The following is a 24,020-nucleotide window of genomic DNA, read 5'->3' on the forward strand; positions in this document are numbered from 1 at the left end:
CTAGCTCACTTGCTTGCTTGTCTCCTTATTCTCTGTCTCAGACATGGCCGTGCAGTCCGCTGCATTCTGGAACGAGGAGAAGACATGCTCATAACTGGAGGCCGCCACCCCTACCTTGGGAAGTATAAGGTGAGCAGAAGAACGAGTCGGGGAAGGATTTGTGTTGCAGATGGAGCATTCTACAAATGCAGACGGCAATGTCTGGCTGCTCTGATGGGGGAAGAAAAAGATCACATCAACAGATGTGTCTTCGTCAGGGTGTCTACTGCTGCGGTGGAGGACCAAGCAACTAGAGAGGAAAGGGTTTATTCCACCCACATTTCCAGATCACAGTCCAAGGTTGAAAGCAGTTAGGGCAGAAACTCAAGCAGGGCAGGATCCTGGAGGCAGGAGCCAATCAGAGGCCATGAAGGAATGGTTTGTTCTCCATGGTCTGCTCAGCTTGCTTTCTTATAGAACCCAGGACCACCAGCCCAGGGTGGCACCACCCACAATGGGCTGGGCCCTCCCCCATCAATCACTAATTAAGAAAATACCTTACAAGCCTTGCTTACAGCCTGATCTTATAAAGACATTTCCTCAATTGAAGTTCCCTTCTCTCAGATGACTCTAGCATGTGTCAGATTGACATGAAAAACAGCCAGGACAAAATGGCGGTCTGTCTTTCTGTTTCGTGTGCTTTGGTTTAATTACTACACGGTTCAATGAGATTTCCTGCTTTGCTCAGAGATGTCAGTGTGAGAGAAAGTACCAGCTAGAATTGTGCATTGCAGAGTGAATAATTGGAAAGCCTGTGACTGCGTATGTCCATGAAAGTAGATCTGATAACCATTCTTTTCATAAAAGGTAAAAATAGAATAACACCTATAACAATAGTGCTGTATGAAATTGCAATTATTTGCAAATGGTTCCTCATTTTTAATATATCAAGCGTATCTTGAAAAACTGTGACCCAGAAATTCCTAGAAAATTTTCTATAGTAGAAAATAATTATCTTTTTGCCTTTTAAAAGACTATTTTACATTTTAAATTTTTCTGACAGCTTTAACAAATAACCCGAATCTCTCAGGATCTGAGACCTTTATTATGTTATGTCTCTTTTAGGTAGCAGCTGTGTAGCCTGAGTAGATTGGGGAGGGAGAATTTGCTCCAATCATTCAGGGCCTTGTTTTTCTAATGGCACCTTTATCTTTTTATACTGCACTCTCTAATGCTGAAACTGCTAGGTGCAGACTACCATTGAAATTCACATTTAGATGAACAAAATACAGTTAAACCAAGATGATGTTCAAGTTGCATTAACAATATTTTGAGTACACAGCGGCCACCTGTAGCTGTTGACTATCATATTGCACATGGAGACATGGAATATTGCATCATGCCTGAGGGTTCTACTGGAGCCTTCTACAGGGACTCTGCGTCCTCCACAGAGCCATCTACACAAGACCATAGGCAAAGGCATACTCATGTGGGACTGGCTTCTGTCCAGACATCTTGGAGGCTGACTTTGCCACCTCGCTGTGGGGATAGCTAGGAAATGGAGTCTTGTGTGCCCAGGTGCCAGCCTAGGGGAGGCTAAAAGCCCCAGAGTAACAATTTTAAATTTGTCCTCACACGGAACAGTGAGACTGAGTCGGTTGTTGATAAGTCATGTACCATAACTGGGTAAGTACTTATGGAGGCTCATGTGACTGCTGTAGACAGGATGGCCTGAGAATGTGAAGATGAGCAGGTGGCCCCAGAAGGAAGGATGAATACAGACAGATAGCAGTTGAGTTGAGACATGGTTGGAGGATATGGAACCAATGAGCTCGGGAGTATACTGCAGAAAATAGAAGAGTATTTGCTGAAAGCCTTGGAACTGCATGATGAAAAAGGCCACAGAACACAGCCCAGAGATTTCTAGAAGAAAAAAAGTCTGGAAGCAGTGATCATTCTGGAAAGAAAATGAAGATCTTGTTTGTGTTAAGTGTTGGGGAAGAAATGAAAACAGGACATTGAAACAGAAATGCCCTTCACCTAAATGTACCTTTAATAAAAAGACAGGACCGTAGTTCCAGAGGCCGTCACCATGGCAGTGATGTTCAGCGACAGAGAGAAGCGTGAGGACAAGAAAGGAGATTAATATGTGTATAGTAATGTCGATGATTTATCTAAAGGGTGCTTGATTTGTGTTGGTCATCGGCTTCTACTTCCACACATTACCTGACTCATTTCCATGTCAAAGACAGCCAGAGGGCGAACACAGTATTCTATTTGCTTTTCCTGTGGCTGTGATAAAACACTCTAAAATAAACTTAAAGAAATAAGGATCGATTTTGATTTGTAGTTGGAGGGTTCTGTGCATCACGGAGGCGGCCGAGGCGACAGGAGTTGCTCACATTGCTGTGCACACACAGAGTCAGGAAGAAGAAAGCTGTGAGAACTGTGCTCAGCTTCTGGTCTCCTTCGATGCAATCCAGAACCTAAGCCAAGGGAATGGTACCACCCACCATTAGGGTTGGTCTTAACCCAACCAAGATGATCCCACCCAGGGATGTCCAGAAACCTGTCTCATAGCAATTCTAGATCTGTTGAACTGATAATTAACACTGACTACCACACAGTGTTTTCTAAGTCAGCTCCATATCCAAGAAACAGCTATCAAACCTGACTCCATGAAGCCTTTCCAAAGTATGACTAAGCAAACTTTATACAGACTTGACCTCTGAAGCCAGGATCAACAGTCAGTTCTCCCTCCCTCCCCCATCCCCAGGTTGGATTCATGAACGATGGCAGAATCTTGGCCCTGGATGTGGAACATTATTGCAATGGAGGGAACTCTCTGGATGAGTCATCATGGGTAAGTATATTAAAGGAAGTTTTCATTTTCCAAAGAATGTTACCTAATAGGAACTATACACTCTTTACATAACATTTACTGAAAGTACAGAGACTCTCATGGCAGAATCTCATAGAGTTACTCCCTGAAAACCACAAGTGAAGCCCAGAAACCTTGGCCAAGCTTGCATCTGTGTTTCCTCTCAATGCTTCCCATAGATGTGAACACTGGACCAAGCTTTCCCAGCTTTGGCCCTGTGGATATTTTCAACTGTGTAACAGGGGCTACCCTGTGCATTGTGAGATAGTCACCAGCATCCTTGGCCTGTAGATGTCATTGGCATGCTACCTCCCAATCTTAGCAGCCCAAACTATTTCCAGACATTGCTAAATATCCACATTTGGTAGAAGGAATGATTTCTTCTGGTTGAGTATTCATGCGTTAAAACAGATATGAGGACTCTTTTTAAAATTTCTACACTATTTTATTCAATAAGCCCAGTGCTTGGGAGCTATAAACATATCCAAGCCTTCTGGAAATAGTTGGAACTTGGGAAAAAAATGCATTTGCTTTAAAGTGTGAAAGTTAAAGGTAATAATTGAGAAGAATTCAAATCCCTTCAAATTATCTTACAGCAAAATATATTTAACTGGGGTGTCACATCTTTCAGCATTTTTGCTGAGACGTGAAGAGGGGTGCTGTTTCCAGCCTTGTTTCATTGTAAGGTGTCTGCACGGTAGGACATGCACAGAAGGCTGAGGCCTTCTCACAGCCATTCTGGGTTTCTCCAGGTGATAGACATGGGACTTCTGAAGATGGACAACGCTTACAAGTTTCCCAACCTACGCTGCCGGGGCCGGGTCTGCAAAACCAACCTTCCATCCAACACGGCTTTGCGTGGCTTTGGCTTCCCTCAGGCAGGGCTCATCACCGAAGCCTGTATCACAGAAGTGGCAGTCCAGTGTGGCCTGTCCCCCGAGCAGGTAACCCTCCTCTAGTCTCGCGCATGAAAGATGCTGACTATCTGAGCTGGGGATGCTTGGGATGATTCAGGTTGAAGACAGAGAGGCGATCCAGAGAGTAAATGATTTGCCTCAGTTTGCCCAGTCAGCTAGTTAAGACAGTCAGGAACCAAGTTTAGTGGTCTTTGTCTTACTCATGCTCCACCTTAAAAAAAACTGGGAAGCACTATTTTTATGAGTGTGATTATCATCTGGTTAGTGAGAAGTTCCCATTAGTTGGGGTTGTGTTGTCATTGCATATTGCTATAACAAAATGTCTGCATATACATACATACATATAGATATAGATAGATAGATAGATAGATAGATAGATAGATAGATAGATAGATAGTGTGTGTGTGTGTGCATATGTATATATGCTTACATATACATGTGTATATATGCATCCATACGCAAACACTTGAGGTCTATCTCACTCAGACTTCAGATGTCTAGGGCCATGGTGCTAACACTGGCTCCGTTCTGATGACTGCGCAGCTGCTGACATTGTTGGACCTTACCCAGAGGGGTCACATGGCAAGACAGGAGGGTGGAGAAAGGTTTGGCAATCAAGCTCACTCTTTGCCAGTAACTCAGTCTCCTGGGAAGTAACCCCTCCCTGGAAGTAATTCCCTCCCTGGCACCTCTTCCACCCCAGGTTCTAGTGCGGGAGTTTAAGTAGGGAAACATGCTGAGCTGTCTCCCCCTTTCATCCTCCTCTGCACTGGGGCAGGGAAGACAAAGGATGAAGAGTACCCTGGAAAACACACACACACACACACACACACACACACACACACACACACACACACACGACTGTTCCCAAGCCTCCTGCCCTCTCTTTGACATCCTTGCAGACGGACCTCACGATCCACACCTCTTTGCCTCCGCTCCAGGAGGCTTGGAGAGTCCAAACCCTCAGTTCATCCACATTTCCCCCTCTTACTACTAAACTCTATGACTATAGGTAGGAGCCATCTTCTTTATGTCTCTTAAACTTGTAGGGGGGGTCCTTGTCCCTCTCTTCCTGGCCATCTGACCACAGCCTCTGTCCTTGTCATGTTTGGTAGTAGGAGGGAGAGGGGGTTTACACAAAGACATCCCTTCCTGTCGAGAATGGTCTCTTAAAATCTACTTTCCCTCCAATGGCACATTGCGTGGAATTCCACTTTTCCTCTCACAGGGGCCTGAGCAATTGCTAGAGGGTTTGCTCAGGGAGAGTGTGTGTTTATCATGTCCCCTATCTGCTTGGAGAAGGAGCTGGCCGTAACTGTGAGGGTTTTCTCAACTAGGAATATAAGGCACTTGGTCTCTTTTGCTCTAAGCTGAAGGGCTTTGTTGCCAGTTCTGGGCAGACAATAACAGTCTACTCAGGGCGTCAGACATCTGGGGATAGAATCTGCTCATTTGTGGTTTCCTGTATGAGACCTGCCCAAGACTGAGCCAGTCAACATTTCATCATGGATCGTAGAAGGAGCTCATGAGGCTTCACCCTGCCTTGAGGTACTGTTGACTGTCGCTGTCGGCAGGGCATGTGGCTTTCTGCAGTGGTGTAACTGCTAGTCGGTTCCCCAGGCTTCAAAAAATAACCTCCTGCCCATGTCTACACAAGCAACTGTAACTATGTGTAGTTGTTTGTACACACCAAAAAGTGCATGGGTGGGGGAGTTTGGGAAGCAGAAAGGTTCCAATGGGACGGGGATGAGGATGGGGGTGGAGGTTGGTGGGGGGAGGTACTAAAAATGGAAATGGGTAATGGAAACAATTAAAATGCATTGTACACATGCATGAATCTCTCTAAGAATTTACAAAGTAATCTCATTTGTCCTTCCTCCTAGCCATCAGTTATATTTAAACAAATACCCCTGCTGATTGGCTTTGGGAGTAAGTGGTCCTGTCTCACCATAGCATCTAAATAACCCAGACTGTACAGCCCGGGCACCTTTCAACAGATGCCCACAAATACAAAAACTGAGAGTCATACCTAGACCATACTGAGATTCATGGAAATAGAGGCCAAGGATTCTGTCCTATAAACTTGCGCAAGAATAGCACAGAAACAAGAGAGTCTAGCATAGTTGATGGGGTTCTGAATGGAGGATGAGAAAGATGTCGTGCTTTGAGAATGGCATGAGCAACAATTAGGAGGAATGTAGGTTGGCCATTTCAGGAAGGGCAGAAGTAGAGGAAAAGGCCATTGGGTGGACAAGACTATGTCTTCTGAGCTTCCCCTCACTTCTTAATCTCCTCTCCTTTGGTAGGTTCGAACCATAAATATGTACAAGGAAATCGATACTACCCACTACAAGCAAGAGATCGGTGCCAAGACCCTCATTGAGTGCTGGAGAGAATGCATGGCCAAGTCTTCCTACTCTCTGAGGAAAACAGCTGTAGGAAAATTCAACACAGAGAATTCCTGGAAGAAGAGGGGGCTGGCCATGATTCCCCTGAAGTTTCCTGTGGGTTTTGGCTCAGTAGCCATGGGACAGGTCAGTTCTTGAAACACAGATGGGGCTGTCACCTGGCAAAGGCCTGGGAAACAAAGGTACTGAGGAATTGTCCTCCATGTTGGATTAGCCATAGGGTGGCACTGCCCTGTGTCAGACCCCACCCAGCTTGTGCTCAGCAAAGCCTGTGTTACCCTGGTACACGGGAGCTTGTGTGCTTGCACTGCCATGTGGGCGGAAGCATTGTTGGTGGGAAGTGGGGGCCGTGGTTTACCTCTGGCTGGTGCTAAGAGGTTGAGATAATTGCTCAGGGCCCTGGATGTTCATGTTGTCCAGTAAGAGATTCCTCCTCCAGCCACTGTGACTTTGTGTTTCTAGACGTGAAGTAGAAATGGGAAATTGTGGGGCACCACGTGCCCTGTTGCCTTTCTAGGTAAGGGCCAACCTAACCTGGAAGAGTAAATTATTTAACTATTTAAACACAACTTTTAGGAGTTGGTTCTCCTCATAACTGTTAAGAGGGAAGACAGGGGGTTGGGGATTTAGCTCAGTGGTAGAGTGCTTGCCTAGCAAGCGCAAGGCCCTGGGTTCGATCCTCAGCTTAAAAAAAAAAAAAAAAAAAAAAGAGGGAGGACTGGGAAGTGTTGCTCTAGCTCCTTTAGCTGACTAAGTAAGTCTTTGCTTAGCTACTAAACCCCACTCACTGGTTCCACCTCTGTTTTTGAATGAAACTTGTGTGTACTCACTGGTGAAGGACTGCTGTGTTCTAGCTTGCTGTATAGTAGAGAGGGGGACTCATTATCTAATTTACTACATATGTCTGTGTGTATTGTACACACACAGAGATGCATCACTTGGCCAATCACTTGGACGTTCCCCTTCTTTTGGGTGAGTCTCATCGAGGAATAACCAGGGGTGGGTGGGGCTGTGAGATGGGCTTTCCTCGGAGCCTATGCTGTGTGTTGAAGGAGCAGAGAAGACCATGAGCAGTGGGTAGGAAGGTCCTTCCCTTCCGTCCATCTTTATCCTTTCACCTAACTGACCCAGCTGAGCTTGTCATCATCCTTAGAACATCTGCATGCAGCTTTAAGTAGCACACGGAGGCTCAGAGGATGGGCACACATGGTTGTCCTGATGTCTCAGAGGATGGTACACATGGTTGTCCTGCTGTAGCTCCTCACTCCTTGCCTGTTTGCACTGGTGAGACTGAACACAGAGAACACAGAGCCACTCAGCCATCTGCACAAGATTTACTCAGATGAGGGAGATAGTCAGGAGGCATGGTTGAGGACAAAGACAAAGGCCCAATTACTGATTGGGAAGGGAGGGGAAACTCCCCTTGGTTTATGCTAGCTGCCAGCTAGCATAAAGATCAGCCAGGCCATCTGTCCTTCAGCAGACAGAATCACAGAGGAGCAGTCGTGGATCCTCTTGAGTCTTGAGATGGAGATCATGTCAGGCTGCCGGTGGGTAATGGTGGCCATTGTCTAATACTTCTGCCACCACAGAACCTTCTCAAAAGGTCATTTGAAAACTAATTACCAGTTACCCACTGTGCTATAAGTCTGCCTAGATTTCCTTTCAGGGCTGAGAGGTGACTGAGCAGTTAGGATCAATTGCTGCTCTTGCAGAGGATGGGGTTCAATTTCCAGAACCTTCGCTGTTTAGCACAGCTAAACTCAGCTTCAGGGCATCCAGCAATCTCTCCTGTCCTCTGTAGGTGTGTGTGTGTGTGTGTGTGTGTGTGTGTGTGTGTGTGTGTGTGTGTGTATCTAACACATACAAAAATAAAACACATCTTTAGATTTTGTCTCACTCTACCCTCAGGCAAACCTACAAAATTTGTGTTCTCATTTTCACGGTGAGAACATGGAAATTCGGGGAGTCTCAAAACCCTGCCCACTGCTCCACAGCTGGTAGCATCCAGGCAGAGATTGACCCTGGTGTCCAGGCAGCTCTGGAGACTGTTTCCCCCAAGCACCCTTAGATGGAAGTGAGGTGGGAGTCAGCTGACCTGAGGAGAGAGGAGGCAAGGGCCAGCACTGCAGCTTCCTCCTCAGAGCTGTGACGAAGTGTGGATCGCCATGCTTTAGAGCTTGCTTAGGGCTGTGTGGAGGGTTGGGGATCTGTCACACACAGAACACCTGCTGGAAAGCGCGTCCTGAAAAGCTGTGTTCTGTGGCAAAGCAAATAGAGGAGGGCACTGGGAATGAGACTCGAGCACCGCCCCTGACACACACACACACACACACACACACCCTTACCCCCTCCCCACAAGCCTGGACTGGTGGGTTTGTCTGTGCTGGCCTTGATCTCATCTCAATGGTGATTCTGTCTGTCTTCTGGCAGGAAACACAGGGGGCTAGCAATCTGTTTCTCAAGATGTTGTTTACTGATTAGGGGGTGGTTAAGGACATTCCTCTCAGCCCATCCCTGGGCAGAGCAACATTTCAGGTTTATGTGCACAGACCCTTTGTTTAACATGCAAAGAGTGTGCACACATAGGTTGCAGAGAAGGGGAAGAACTGTCTGCACACATATTCCCATAGCTGTAGGTCAGCCAGCTTGTGAGAGGCAGAGCAAGATTTGACCTGAGCATGACTCACTCCATATGCATACATGTCTTCATTGTCTCACAGTGCCTTCCCAGACAGAAGCAGCTCTCACCCAGCTGCTCAGGGCTTCCAATGCACCTCACCTACAGATGCTTTCAGTTCCAGACTGTGAGCCCTGAAGGATGCAGGTGGCATCTAGTCAACCTCTACCTTTCCAGGGCTTATCGCAGTGGCATAGAGTAGGGCCCCAGATATGGCCTGGCTGAGGCATTTGGGGACTTTTGAGACGAGAGCTAACTTCTCACCAAGCTGACGAAGTTCTCTCTGTCTACTGGAGAACCATCTGGCTCAGCACTTTAGTTAGGCTGGTTTTGCAGCTGGAGCTTTGTGGAGTTATCTTTTGTGAGGCTAACAGTGAGCCATGTGGTATATCACTTAAAGGAACAAAATTTGACATTTTTAATGGCCGGAGGAGTTTGCAACACCACGTGGAACAAATTACTCAGCAGCCTCTGACACAGAGGCTGTCCTGGAACCTGCAGGGAGTATGCTCTCGCCAGCAGGGTCATGCAGAGGAGAACACATGAAATCCAGTGTAACTGTAGCTTAGCTACTCATACTAAGTTCACCTGTGTATCCCACCCTTGTTCACCAGAGCCAAGGAGACAAAATACAAAACATGTATGAAATAGGTTGAATCACTGTGCTCTTGTGAACTCATGTATCAAAGATCTCGAGCACCTAGTACACCTGAGGCATTGTGTCCAATATGAAGGGATGGCTTAGGATCCATCCTTGCCAGAGTACTGTGAAATGTAATAGACCAAACCCCAGAGTGATGGTTCTGTTTGACACCATGGTGCAGGCAGCCAGCTCTGGGCTCTTGGAAGAGGATTCCACTCCTTATCTTTTATTTGGGAAGAAATGCCAGGAACTTGAAATGGTGTCTCCAAGGGTCACACAATCACAATCTGCCACATCTCTGCATTCCTTAGGTCCACTACTATGGCTTGATAGTCTAAGACTGCCTGTTTGGGCACTGAGTGCCTTTGTCAACACATCACTAATTTTCACCTGTTGACCAGGAAAATGGAGATTGTGTTCACTGTCACATTTGTCTTCCTTGGAATGGTGGTGATTTCAGCTTGTTCACCAGGGTAACACACACCTTCGGATGTTGATAAAGGAGCCATTCTCCATGTGTGGTCCACAGGCCACATGTGGATGTGAAAGTCCTTCTGGTGGGCAAAGAGTTGATCTAGGAAAGCAGTCCTTTGTGTGGGTTTATCTGATGACTGATGTGGAATTCCTGAACTTTGACCAAGGCTGCTTATAAGGAATCTGAGTAATAGAGTCATAGTAGAATTAATTCTACGTTTATGGAGTAGAAATTACCTTATCACCAGAATGTTCTATAGATATTATCTTTACAGAGCCCAGATCAAGCCAGGCACAATGGAGGGTAGGAAGGTTTTATCGTAGCTCAGGGCACAGTCCATCACAGTGGCAATAGCTTGAGACAGATCGTCGCCCTGCATCCACATTCAGGAAGCAGGCAGCAGTGAGTGATGGCACTCTGCTTACTCTATGTAGCCGAGGACCCCAGCCTTTGGAATGGTGCCACCCATGTGAGGGTGAATTTCCCCACTTCAAGCAACCCAAACTCCTGACTCCTCAGTTGGAATGTCCCGAGATGTCTCTCCTCAGTGGTCCTAGGTCCCTTGGAGTTGACAATTTAGATAAACAATCACAGGTAACAGTGAATTAGACTCTGAGGTGAATTCAGCCCAGTAAGAATTGGGAGAAGCCACATGCTCGTCAGTGGTAAAATACATTCACTTTGTCTAGCTGCTTCTGAGTGATGAGCTTTTAATTCTATGCTCAGCTTGGTTGCTTCTGAATCCTTCAGAAGAACTGAACAGCCAGATGACCACTCCAGAGGTCTGCAGGTCTGTGCCAAGATGGTTTTGGTCACTGGTTCTCAACCTGTGGGTCGCGACCCTGCTGAGGGTCCCATATCAGATATCCTGCATATCAGATATTTATATTACAATTCATAACAACAGCAAAATTACAGTTGTGAAGCAGCAATGAGATAATTTTATGGTGCGTGTGGGGTCACTACAACACAAGGAACTATATTACAGGGTTTCAGCATTAGGAAGGTTGAGAACTGCCAATTTAGGGTCATTTTGTAACCAAACAATGAATGTGTCTCTGTGCACCTTATTTGGATTAGCACTTTGGAATGATCACCATGCAATACTTGCTCTGCTGTTGCCTTGGCTCTGGTTGGGCTACACACACACACACACACACACACGGTAGGGCCAGGAGGTGGGGTGGAAGTGTTTTAGTTGCGGCGACATGTCCGGATTCATTAGCACCTTTTCTGACTCAGCTCTTTTCATCCCCTCTTCAGGCAGCTGCCCTGGTTCACATTTACCTCGATGGCTCTGCACTGGTCACTCACGGTGGGATTGAGATGGGGCAGGGCGTCCACACTAAAATGATTCAGGTAAGAACACAAACACTGGATTCTGGTGAGTATGTCCTCACAGATGTGTTCATGAGGGAAGGCTGTGGGCATATTTCTCTGTCCCAAAACAAAAGGGTAGGACGCTGTAAAACTGACAGCTTAAGCTTTAAGCTACTAGCCAAAACTGTGTACTAGCCTGGAGCCTTTTCCTGATGTTATTTCACATGAGAAAATCAACGGAAAAGAAAATGTGTTTGAAACTTGGAGTCCAGAATGGCTACCAGGGTTTTAGAAGAGAGGGGGTTTTTGTGGAGTGTATGGTTCTGCTTCTTCATCCCTGTCATGCATATAAGGCCTGCACACGTGTGCTGTAGCAGCCGGGCATGTGCACAGGTCTGCAACTAACCAAAGAGTCTGAAAAGAAACTTACATTCAAAATTCTAGGTGGTCAGCCGTGAATTAAAGATGCCGATGTCCAGCGTCCACCTGCGTGGGACAAGCACAGAAACCGTCCCCAACGCTAATGCCTCCGGAGGGTCTGTTGTGGCGGACCTCAATGGACTGGCAGTAAAGGTAAAGCCCGCTAAAGCAACATCATTCATTAACCCTTTGGGGCCAAATCCATAGCTGGAGATCAGACGAGAAGAGTCTCATCCTGCTTGTCTCCTCAGTTCAGGGCAGGCGCACTGATCCAGCAGGCAACACAGCAAACACTCAGAGGTTCTGTGCCTGCAGCTTCCCTGGTCAGCAAGTCCTCTTAATTCCACCCCAGACACCCCAGTATTTCCCCCCATCTGTGTTCAGTCAGACTCCTACCTCTTGTCAGAGCCTTTGGGTGACATCCTCGCTCCATCCCAGTTCCATCCCCTCTCACTCTGGCTGCTTGAAGCCTGAACAAATGTGCCCAGAAAATGAATGCTTTGCAACCGGTGTTTGGTGGTGTGCCACAGTCCTTCTGTTAAGTGTTGGCCTAGTGTAGTGTGTAAGGCCATTGCCTTTCAGACCGGTATGGGTCTGACAGGCACTCAGACGAACATCCCTGTATAGACTTTCACGTTGTCCTCTGTTGCATTGATTCCCGATGTCTCTTTGTTCCTGCGTACCTCCGAGGTCACTGTGGGATGACACACCGTGTTGTTTTGACACTGATGATTTCATGACATTATTAGAATTGTAACTTAAAAATCACCTGCAGGATGCCTGCCAGACTCTTCTAAAACGCCTTGAACCCATCATCAACAAGAATCCTCACGGAACGTGGAAGGATTGGGTGAGACTCACTGGTTCTCTGTGAGAAACTAACAAGGGAGAGGAGAGGGGAGAGGAGTAGGCGTGGATTGTGTCTAGGGAAAGGGTGATTCAAAGGCACTGTCATTGCGTAATGACAGCTAAAAGGCCCCTCTGCTCGAGGCACATGGAGATCCACATGTAGTGAGAGAAGTGGTGTGCCCGGGGAGTTTTCTATCACAGAGAAAGATGGCATCCACACTACAACTCCTGCCCTGAGCTACAGTCAATGAATGCTTCATCCTGTGGGACCTAGATGATTTCTGGATAATAGCTGTGCGTTCTTCTCCTTTGGAGTCACTCTTCCAAAATCAAACAAACAAAAATGCTGAAATCGTTCTGTAAAACTCAGGTAGACACTTATTGAGAGACGGGAAACCAGAGGCTGGAGGGGTGGCTCAGAGGTTAAGGGGACATGTTGCTCTTCCAAAGGACCCGGGTTCAATTCTCAGCACCTCTATGGCAGCTCACAACTGTATGTAACTCCAGTTCCAAGGGATCTGACACCCTTTTCCAGTCTCTGCATGTACAGTCACACATGCAGACAAAACACCCATATCCATAAGAATAAAATAACTTATAAAAAACAAATAGGAAACCAAGCATGGGGTGTGTTCTATAAACATCATAGACACCAGTGGACTACAAACATTCACCTGCTTCCTGGCACGCTGGCAGGCTAGTTGGAAAAGACACACAGTCTGTCATCAACTAGCTAACTTTTCAAAATGGCCAATTGGTAGGTGGTAGATGACATGGAGCATACATTCATAAACCCCTGGCACAGCTGTCATGCTGACTGCTCTAGATTATCAGTTCTATAATATCTTTTTTTTTTTCTTCTGGAGCTGAGGACCGAACCCAGGGCCTTGTGGTTGCTAGGCAAGTGCTCTACCACTGAGCTAAATCCCCAACCCCTCAGTTCTGTAATATCAAAGCACAGGTTTGGCAAAGTATGGAGTAGAGTTCTGCTTGGAAAGATTCCAGGCCTGAGGTTGCTCAGGATGAACCTGCATGTTTAGAATGTGGGTGGCTGGATTTGGTCACCAGTATCTCTCCCAAAAGCTCCTGCTATTTCATAAAGGCTCTTTATGTAATGAATAATTATGAAATAAGCTGGGTGGTGGTGTCACACACCTTTAAGCCCAGCACTTGCAAGGCAGCGTTAGGCTGATCTCTGAGTTCAAGGCCAGCCTGGTCTACAAAGTGAGTTAGTTCTAGGACAGCCAGGGCTACTCAAAGAAGCCCTGTCTTGAAAAAACATTATTATTATTATGGAATTTGAAACTTCTAAATATGCTCTGGACATCATTGTTCTTCCCCTGCCTGGTGTTGCCTGAGCCCAGAGTTGAAAATGGCTGTCTGGAGAAATTGCATTCAGGTGTAACTCAGGAACACACCCTCCTTCGCTATCCACCACAAGGTGCTGCCATTGAGCCCGCCTTCTTCCATAATACCATACCTTTCACCATCTCTTTTGGGTCTTTTCACCTAACCTTTGTTTTTCTGTTTAGTAGTCAACCATATGTACTTGCACAGACAGGAGACCATTGGATGTCATTGGCATAATTTAGCAAAATCACTCCACTCAACTGAAACGGTTATAGACAGATACACAATATAAAATTAAACATCCAACCATTGTGTCCCCAAATTGGCCACGTTAATAGCCTAAGTCTTTGCAGATGACTGAATGGATCCCTTTATAAGCAGGACATGGGTGGCCATTATAGTTCAGCTTATGAGCATAACAACGTATCATGGCAGACATTTATGACAACCATGTGCGTCGATCAAATGCTGCCATTACACACAGCGAGCCCTGAATGCTTATGTAGATGGAGGCTGGTGACAGGAAACGTTCACTTGGGGCTTTCCTTGTTATTGCTATGCAAAACTCCTGAGCAATTCTCTCAGGAACCCTCATTCTCTCCTGTTCTGTTCTTCCCTCACAGGCACAGACTGCTTTTGACCAGAGCATCAGTCTCTCAGCTGTTGGATATTTCAGGTAAAATTGTCCCTTTGATCAAACGTCATGGAAAACAGCCATATGAGCTTGAGGAAGAATCTCAGTTCTAGTTGCAATTTTGGCCCCTAACCTGACTCACCCGCTTCAGTTAGCCCTGCTGTTAGAAGAAACAGTTAGCTGCTAGTTCATCCAAGGATCCAAAGTCCTTTTTTGGAGAAAATGGTTCGCACAGGTGAACTTGAATTGAGTGCTGATTCAGATCATACTGTGGCCATGATGTAGCTTTCTGGGAATTAGTGCTTGTAATCCGCAGCCGTGGCTTTTTGTTGAAACTGTAATTTACCCCTAAAGTTAAGAAACAAGAATAGGGATGGAAGTTAAGCCAAAAAATAAGGTAGGCTCCTCTGGTGTTAGGAGAGAGAGAGAGAGAGAGAGAGAGAGAGAGAGAGAGAGAGAGAGAGAGAGAACTAACTGTGGAGCCCTGAGAACCACAGCCTCTAGGAAACCATTAGTTGAATGTTTTCATGGTGACGGCCAAGACAAGGCAAGGTCTTAGCTCATGTCCTCACTTTGCCTGGGACTCCAACTGCCTATCAGGAATAGACACTGGAAGGGTTTTTCATGGCCTCCTCCAGGCTGGCCAGAGAGGGAAGACAGGAGAGGACTTAGAAGGCTGCTGGCCTAGATTTCTTTCGTCTTTGACATTCACCCGGCGTTCTTACCCAAGAGAGGGGGATAGAGCAAGCATAGAGCCTGGAGGTAGTGGCAGCCAATGGGAGCCAGCGGGCCTGACTCCTCACACAGAACTCTGAATCTTGGAGCCAGAGAGAGAAAAGGCGGGCAGATAAGCCCCTTTGAAACAGTGTTGGCTTAAGATGTAGGTTGAACCCCCAATCTGATGACCATGGGAGAGACGTTTATTGGACACATCTGTTGGGCATGTGTTACGTGCTGGCATATCCCTGTACACATGTACTGCTGTGAGCGGCACAGCTCCCTTTGGGCTGGTTTAATCATCATCGTCTGTGAAGGCAGGACTTGATCACTTACCAGTGCTCCTCAACAATTCTGTTTCTTTTCAGGGGTTATGAGTCGGACATGAACTGGGAGAAGGGGGAAGGCCATCCCTTTGAGTATTTTGTGTATGGAGCTGCCTGCTCAGAGGTTGAGATAGATTGTCTGACTGGGAATCATAAGGTCAGTACCACCTGGGAATGTCTTCTGACTACTTGTGAGAGGCTTAAACTCCACACATGCGCCTACTGGACAGAAGCTGGCTGTGTGACGCCGGCACCACGCACTTGCCCTAAGGGTGATCTCTTTGTAGTACTGGGGAAAAATATGAAACTCATCAGTTGCCTTAGTGTTTAATGTCTTCTGTGGAAAACAATAGTCCTTCTTCTTAGGTGTTTTCCTTTTACTGGATATAGGAGAGAAATCTCTTCAAAACATCTGATGAGGGCTTCCGTGTAGACTGTAGCAATCCTGACCCCTTATGAGAAGTGTCTTAGTGTGATGTTCTTGAAGGACACCATAGGTGTCCATACCTTGTTAATAAGGTCCAAGGGTCACCTCAGGACAGGCAGTGGCCAGCCAGGCCCTCTCCTTAGATAGCTGAAGTGCCATTTTATATTTTTGGGGGGCAAGGTGTAGATTCACACTCATGTACACACAGGCACACCAGCTTCAAGGACTCAGCCTTCTTTCCTGTACCAGTAGTGGTAAAGAAAACACTTATTGGCCATTATATATATAATAAACGATCACAGATACATCAAATGAGATTGCAGTAGCCTTCACAAATGCCATGTGACTAAACTACTGGTTTAGTGATAATCTGGGCCCAAACCTACCCAGGAGCAAGCTCCAGCTTTTGATATTTCCAAATACCTTTTGTGTCTATATTCTTAGATAGTTATCATGTATAATTTTTCATTTAACATGTCCTTAGCATATATTTTTGAAGTATAGCCTTATTTTTGAAATGATATATACCTCCCTGCTAGGATATCTTACTTGTCTGGATTCTAACTCAGACTGTATCTCTTTGCGGGGGCTTGGGACTGAGGTAAAGGACTACCAGTCCAAGCATGACTCGGGGTAGAGTAGCTGTCACACATTATGCTGAGAGTTCTTCCATGCTAACTAATCTCTGAATCCCTTTGCCCTCAAATATAAAGTTGGTGGAAACATCCCTGTCTAGATTCTCCTATGTGTTGGTCTTGTTCAGAGCCAAGAACAGTAATAATTAACCTGGTGTCGGTTCAGGATTTTGTTCTTGTTTGTTTTAGTGGAACTGGACCTTTCTGGACTCACTTATGCTTTTGATTCAGGGACCTAAGCTGCTAGACACTCATAGTTGCCAAAGAGACCTGGGACCGTGGCTCTGAGGTCAACTCACAGTTACAGACACCGGGACTGTTATGTAAAGCAGAAGCAAGCTTACAAAGAGAATTACAGCACAGTGGGGCATTCTGGGGAAGTGAGAGGCTCTTCAGAGTAGAGGCGTTTCCAAGAGGGAAAAGACCAGGAAACTTCCTTGGTTTTAACAAGGCCATGGTAGAGGCTGGAGGAAGTCTGGGTAACTGCTATGAGATGTTAGCTCTTTAGGAGTATCACAGGCTGAGTCAATGGGAGATGTTCATGTGCTGCCCACCCAGTTGGGGTGGTTGAAGGCCCCACCCGCCTCTGTCCATCTCCGACACATGCTTATTAGCTGCTGGTCTTGACCATCTGCTGGCTGTCATCCCTGACCGGCATGGCCGTGGCCAGCCTTACCGATGTCTTGCTGGGGCTTAATTCGACTATGTTCCGATCACTTATATTTCCATGACCAGCATGCAGCTCTACCACAACAGAGAGTTAAGTCTCCTACCTGCCACCCAGACTGTAGCTGCAGTCTTCCTTGGTTACCTGATATTTACCAAGACTATGGAGCAGTCTGGGATGGTCTTCTGGGTGGAGGTTTCTTGTGGGAAGCCATCCTTATTACTTCGTCTGTTACAGTCAGTGGCATCAGGCATAGGGATGTGTGGAAGGACAGAGGTTCTTTACCTGTGTTCCCTGAGGGCTTTGGGTGAAGGGCTGGAGAGCAGGCGATGGCAGGTTCGCTGCCTGCTCTCCAGCCCCATGGCCTGTCCCTCCTCTGTCTATTTAGCTTGGTTGTCTCATCTCTCTTACTCAGCATCCTCAGTGTTCCAGACATTGCTGTTTTCAATCCTCCATCGTCTCTTTAACCCAGCCTCTGTTCTCACAGAAACAACAGGGCGGTCCTTTCCCTTGCTGCCTACAGAGACAGCTCTTGCATCAGTAGGAACTTTCAAGATACAACTTGTGTGTTTGAACAGTCTTAAGCCATGTGCAGTATTGATAGCTCAGAGTAGGCACCACCCATAGACAAAAGGCCAGCGTGTGACAGCCTACCAGAAGTTGTAGTTGTTGTTTTTGTTTTGTTTTGGTTTGTTTGTTTTTTATTCTCTGGGGGTCTGCCACCCGGCTCCCAAATAAATACATGGAGACTTATTCTTACTTATGAATGCCTGGCCTTAGCTTGGTTTGTTTCTAGCCAGCTTTTCTAACTTAAATTATCCCATTTCTCTTTAACTGTATTTTGCCTCTGGGCTTTTTATCTTTCTTTATTCTATATATCTTTCTTTCCTTCTTACTCCATGGCTGGCTGGGTGGCTGGGTGGCTGGGTGGCTGGCCCCTGGTGCCCTCCTCTCCTCCTTTTCTTGATCTTCACTCTTTTCCCTAAATTTCTCCTCCTATGTATCCTCTCTGCCCTCCAGTCCTGCACATCCCTCTCCTGCTAGCTATTGGCCGTTCAGCTCTTTATTAGACTAATCAGGTGTTGTAGACAGGCCAAGTAACACAGCTTCACAGAGTTAAACAAATGCAACATAAAAGAATGCAACACACCTTTGCATCATTAAACAAATATTCCACAGCATAGATGAATGTAACACACCTTAAATTAATATTCTACAACCAGGAGTCCTCCTGGAGGCCTGGTTCTCAGCCACTCTCATGTTGGTAAAACTGCCTGAAAAATTTCCCAGATTTTGAACCTACATCTATACATTAGCTACCTATCGCCATCTAACAAATTGCCCCCAAATTAGCAACAGAAAATAGTAAATGCTTATTGGCTAACACCACCTCTGAGGGCCAAGCAGCTGGGTCAGTTGTAGTTTATCTAGGTAACTCCAGCTCAAGATTTCTCATGAGGTGATGGCCAGGCACTTGGTGGGGGCTACAGTCATCGAATCTGCTTCTAAGCTCCATCACACAGCTGTTAATGGGAGGCTGTGGTTTCTCCATGGCTGCTAGCTGATTGCCTCCTTTCCTTGAATGATCTCTTTGTCCACTTAGCGCCCCAAGGGCACAGTAGCTGACTCCCCAGAGATGTACAGGCCCCAAAGAAAGTTGAAAATATAAACACGTTGGAGGACACCTGAAGCAGAAGCCTGAAGCAGAATCTTGTTTCAGTGTGGTGTGCCACTGTTTCTGCTGTGGCCTAGTGGTCACAATGACTGGCTTTGACAGAGATTGGTAGAAGGGGCATGCACAGGCTGTGAATCTCAAATATCATTAAGCACCCTCTTGGTAGTAGGCTACCACAGCCCAGACCCGCTCTCCAGTCCCATCCAAATACAGTGACAGAGAGCCATTAGCCCATGTCTTAGAACCTTCACTAGCATTAGACATTAGAATGCCCCTCTTCATCTCCCGTGGAGGCTGCTTGTCTCCTAGAAGAGCCATCAGGCTAACTAGTATCAAAGAGAACTTTTCATTTAATTGTGTCTTGCAAAAAAGAAGGGTAATTATCTGAACTTTTATTGAAGTCAGACATTTTGGATCATTATCTAATTTTCTGCAGAAAATTGCTACTTGCAAGTCTGAGACCAAATGAGAAAACTGGTGCATTTTCTTTTCTTTTCTTCCCCCCCCCTTTTTTTTTCAAGACAGGGTTTCTCTGTATAAGAGCCCTGGCTGTCCTGGAACTTGCTTTGTAGACCAGGCTGGCCTCGAACTCACAGAGATTTGCCTGCCTCTGGGATTAAAGGCGTGCACCGCCACTGCCCGGCTGTGTGTTTTATTTGTTCCTTAACGATCATCAGTAGAGTCTGTTAGCATGGTAGAAACCATCATTCACGTCAAAGAATCTACAGACTTGTGGGAAACCATCATTCACGTCAAAGAATCTACAGACTTGTTGGAGGACAGAGGTGTTACCAGCACACAGGCGGGGCCTGCTGTCCTCTGCATGTTTAGGTGATCAGAAAGCAAGTCTTAAGGGTGGATTTGTTCTTGTCTCCACTGGGAAAATGCAAGCTGACACTTCCTGAACTCCATGGTTCAGTAAACGTCACTGAGCTGGATAGACTCCGTGTATTAGCTTGGATAGGAGCCATAGAGTTTTGCAACAGGGGTTTTGAAGACCAAAGATAGAGGCTTTTGTTATTTCACTGTTTGTTGTGGTAGATTAAATTTAGTCTCTTGCAACATCCAGCTTGAAGCTAATCAAAAGCAAATAAAGTCTTTTATTTCCTTGGAAAACAAATAGTGCTTAATCTGGGCTTGAGAGTATTTGTGTGGGGGCTGGAGAGATGGTTAAGAGCACTGACTGCTCTTGCTGAGGATCCAGGTTCGGTCCTTAGTACCCACATGCTGGCCTACAACCATCTCTAAGCCCAGTTTCAGGTGATCTGGCACTCTTCTGGCCTCCATGAGCATCAAACATGCACAGAGGGGCCATGATACTGTAATATGAAAGGAAAAGGACCCTCAAGACTAAGTTCTCAGCACAAAGGACATTTGTCTCAGAGAGAAAGAAGGCAGGGAATAAGAGACAAAGACAGGAGACAGAGGATGAAGGAGAAGGGGAAGGGAACAAGGGTGAGGGAGTATTTGTCCCAGAGGACAAAGGACTGCCTCTGGATAGAAGGGGGACAGACATGTCCCATAGGAAAATGGCGGTTTATACATATACAAGGGGAAACCCCATGTTAGGATGAAGTATTGATCAGGTGAGCCAATGGGAGGTTTTGATTGCTGGACATTAATAGTTTGACAGCTGAACCTTGGTAGTCAACCTCAGGAGGAGGAAGTGGCCCAATAAGGGAATATACCTTGGTGGCTAGCTACAGGAATGTAATCTAACAGTTTTTACCAAGGCAGAGGGAGTCAGGGAGAAAGGCAAGGCCTGTCAGAGCCATGCCAGCCACACTCAAGCTAGTCAGAGTCTCTTCACATAGATGTAGGCAAAAACTCATCAGCATGAAATAAAAATAGATAAACCTTTTTTTTTTTTAAGAAATGCATAATGAACTGGGAATGGAACTCAGTTGGTGGAGTATTTGGCTAGGATGTCTGAGACATTGCATTCAGTCCTTAACACCACATAAGCTAGACATGGTGGTGCATGCCTTTAATCAGTGGGGAGGTGGAGGTAGGGGAATCAGAAGCTAAAGGTCATCCTTGGCTACATATCACATTCAAAGCCAGCCTGGGCTACATGCGACCCTATGTCAAAAAACAGAAGTTTTTAAGATAATAAACTTGGTCACATAATAAAACTTTTGTTGCTTCTTTATCATGAAATAACATGGTAGGCCCAAAGAAAGACTTTATCCCCTACCTGGCAGGAGGCATTTCTCAGCTTCTGCATTAATCTGTTTTTTCTAGACTATCAGAACAGACATTGTGATGGATGTTGGCAACAGCATAAACCCAGCCCTTGACATAGGCCAGGTACGTGTAACTATTTTGCCTTGTTTCCTGTTTGTGGGGCAAAAAAAACTTCTGTGAGGTCTGAAGAGGAAACAATCACCTGCTGGTCACCTGAGACCCCTTACCCTAGTGTGCTGGGTCTGTTTGAGGTCAGTCTGTGAAGGGTTTCATTTGCCTTATTGGAGGACTCCTCTAGAGTATCATTCCAATGGCCAAACCAACACTAAAACCCAGTCCTCTGACTCGGGATATATAGAAATGTTTTTAGATGGACTCCTGGAAGGCCCTTGGAACTGCGGTTCTCAGGTCAGACAAGTAGCGTGCAGTTGAAATGCTCTTGGGTGTATTGGCTCATGGGTAGTAATGCCTTCTTTTCTCTCAGGTTGAAGGTGCGTTTATTCAAGGAATGGGGCTCTACACGATAGAGGAGCTGAGTTACTCTCCTCAGGGTGTTCTGTACAGCCGTGGCCCAAACCAGTACAAAATCCCTGCCATTTGTGACATCCCCACAGAGATGCATATTTCCTTTTTGCCCCCATCTGAACAATCGAACACCCTGTATTCATCTAAGGTGAGCTGTGTTCGATGACTAAGTCCCTGCTTATTTGATTTCTGTAGGGTGGAGAGACGTTGGTCTGCTTGGTGGTTTGATGTCTTTACTGTGATTATAGGAGTCCGTATTAAACATCCTAGTTGTAAAGTAACTTAACGGCATGGTGAAATGCTTCAAATATTCCCAATCTGCCTAACATGAACTATCAGATTCCGTTTGATATGACTTTGGATATTACAGCCATCATCTTCATGCCTGCATGTGCTTGCTTCATCTGAAGTCATTTTCTTAAGCTAGATCCTAAGAATAGTAGGATCAGTGGTTAAATTACTTTTTCAATAACAATTGACTTACGGTGTTCTGTGGGTTACATATGTATATAATTAACAAATACTGCATTATGTACACATACAAGTGTGCCTGTGTATTCAGAGAGGAAGGGGCAGTTTGTGTCATAACCTGCCTGGCTCATTTTTTTTTTTCTCCAGGGTCTGGGAGAGTCTGGGGTGTTCCTGGGATGTTCGGTATTTTTTGCCATCCATGATGCTGTGAGCGCATCACGACAGGAGAGAGGCATCTCCAGACCATTGAGGCTCGGGAGTCCACTGACCCCAGAGAAGATCCGAATGGCCTGTGAAGATAAGTTCACAAAAATGGTATGTTACACTCCGGAGGAAAATAACGGAAAGTCCTTCATTTCTGTCCCCTGGCTTTATGGCTGAGTTTCTTTAACCCACTGCTGTGGTTTTTCCACAAAGAAGAAAAGATAACACGGGACTCCTCAGGGCACATGGGAGGGATGGAATGGCTCTTGAACTTGTGCCCCTGGGTTGTGTCTTTTCCTCAGCCTTGCTTGGTCTCCTGTGTGCTCAGGCCCTTATCACTTGGAGGGAACAGAAGGCTCATTCTCTCAGATTTATGTTTCCCCTGCGGCCTGAACCCAGGACACCCAGCCAAGAATCAAGGTCACTCTTATATCTCCCCACTGTCAGCCATGCAGGCACTGGCAGTGTGATGGCAGAACCCTCCCACAGTATCATTCCTGCTGGGCACACACGCCAGTTCTCTGGGCATCTGTTCAGCAACATGATTTGCCACCCAGTTTCCTCTCTAGCTACAAGACAAGTTTCCTTCTCTTGTGGGGGAGAGGTATCCCTCCTTCATTCCTTCCGTGCAGACTTTGCAGAGTATCCTGGACCCCACACTGGGGAAACAGACACTGATTCCATGTTTCCTTAGTCTCTCTCCACATGGAGTTGAAAGCTCTCCATCCCTCTGCTAGACCCTCTCCAAGGTGCCTCTATATATCCCATGGTGGTGTCCTCTGATCTCTCATCGACCCTGCTGCCTGTGGTGGTTTTCGCCTTCACTATCTTCTGTTAATTTTGTTTGTTTGTTTGTTTGTTTGTTTGTTTGTTTTTGGAGACAGGGTTTCTCTGTGTAGCTTTGCACCTTTTCCTGGAACTCACTTCATAGCCCAGGCTAGCCTTGAACTCACAGAGATCTGCCTGCCTCTGCCTCCCGAGTGCTGGGATTAAAGGTGTGTGCCACCACCGCCCGGCAATTTTTTTAAACCTAAGTCACAAGCGTGTTTCTAGGCTACAAGCATCCAAATTTGCTCTTTCCTCCCAGATTCCAAGAGATGAACCCGGATCCTACGTTCCTTGGAACATACCTGTGTGAGTCAAATGTGAACTCTGGAGGGACTGGGTCAATGCTGCTGCAGAATGCACTTCCCGGTCTCTCTGCTCAAAGACTCGAACTACAAAAGCCAGATTTTCACAGCCCAGAATCATCCACAGCGTTGCTTTACACAAAGCTGATTTGGAAGTTTCGCGTCAGCATACTCCAGACATACCTAAGCAATCACAAATCATATTTTAAATTGCACAAATATTAAATTGTTTCCTCTGAGGTGGTTTCATTCATTCATTCATTCATTCATTCATTATTCTTTCCTTTGGATATGACCACTTGTCTGTGGCTCACTTTTGGTTTGTATACATCAGCAAAAGTTATACTATCCAGTGAATAACGATTTTATAAATAATTTCTTCCCTGTTGTGAACCGTAAATTCATTTTTTTTCATTTGTCCCTGAGAGCCAGCATCCCACTTTCCTTATCATGACAGATATGGGCCACATATCTAAAGAGTCTCTGGGACCACTGGGGTC

The 24,020-nt window shown here is 46.0% G+C and overlaps 1 protein-coding gene across 1 annotated transcript in view; it reads left to right on the top strand.

Annotated features, from left to right (window-relative positions):
• The window catches only part of Aox1 (aldehyde oxidase 1), a 65,446-nt gene extending 41,687 nt beyond the window's left edge, over positions 1-23,759 (top strand). The window contains exons 23-35 of the mRNA XM_036173261.1: positions 42-129; positions 2,756-2,842; positions 3,613-3,804; positions 6,084-6,311; positions 11,247-11,342; positions 11,748-11,876; positions 12,499-12,573; positions 14,546-14,598; positions 15,642-15,756; positions 21,248-21,313; positions 21,675-21,863; positions 22,334-22,501; positions 23,478-23,759. Of these exons, the coding sequence (XP_036029154.1) occupies positions 42-129; positions 2,756-2,842; positions 3,613-3,804; positions 6,084-6,311; positions 11,247-11,342; positions 11,748-11,876; positions 12,499-12,573; positions 14,546-14,598; positions 15,642-15,756; positions 21,248-21,313; positions 21,675-21,863; positions 22,334-22,501; positions 23,478-23,528 (1,537 nt within the window). The 3' untranslated portion in view covers positions 23,529-23,759. The remainder of the gene's footprint in view (positions 1-41; positions 130-2,755; positions 2,843-3,612; positions 3,805-6,083; positions 6,312-11,246; positions 11,343-11,747; positions 11,877-12,498; positions 12,574-14,545; positions 14,599-15,641; positions 15,757-21,247; positions 21,314-21,674; positions 21,864-22,333; positions 22,502-23,477) is intronic.
• Positions 23,760-24,020: the final 261 nt, after the last annotated feature.

This window comes from Onychomys torridus, chromosome 23, assembly GCF_903995425.1.
Source record: "Onychomys torridus chromosome 23, mOncTor1.1, whole genome shotgun sequence".
In the NCBI taxonomy this organism is placed as follows: Eukaryota; Metazoa; Chordata; class Mammalia; order Rodentia; family Cricetidae; genus Onychomys; species Onychomys torridus.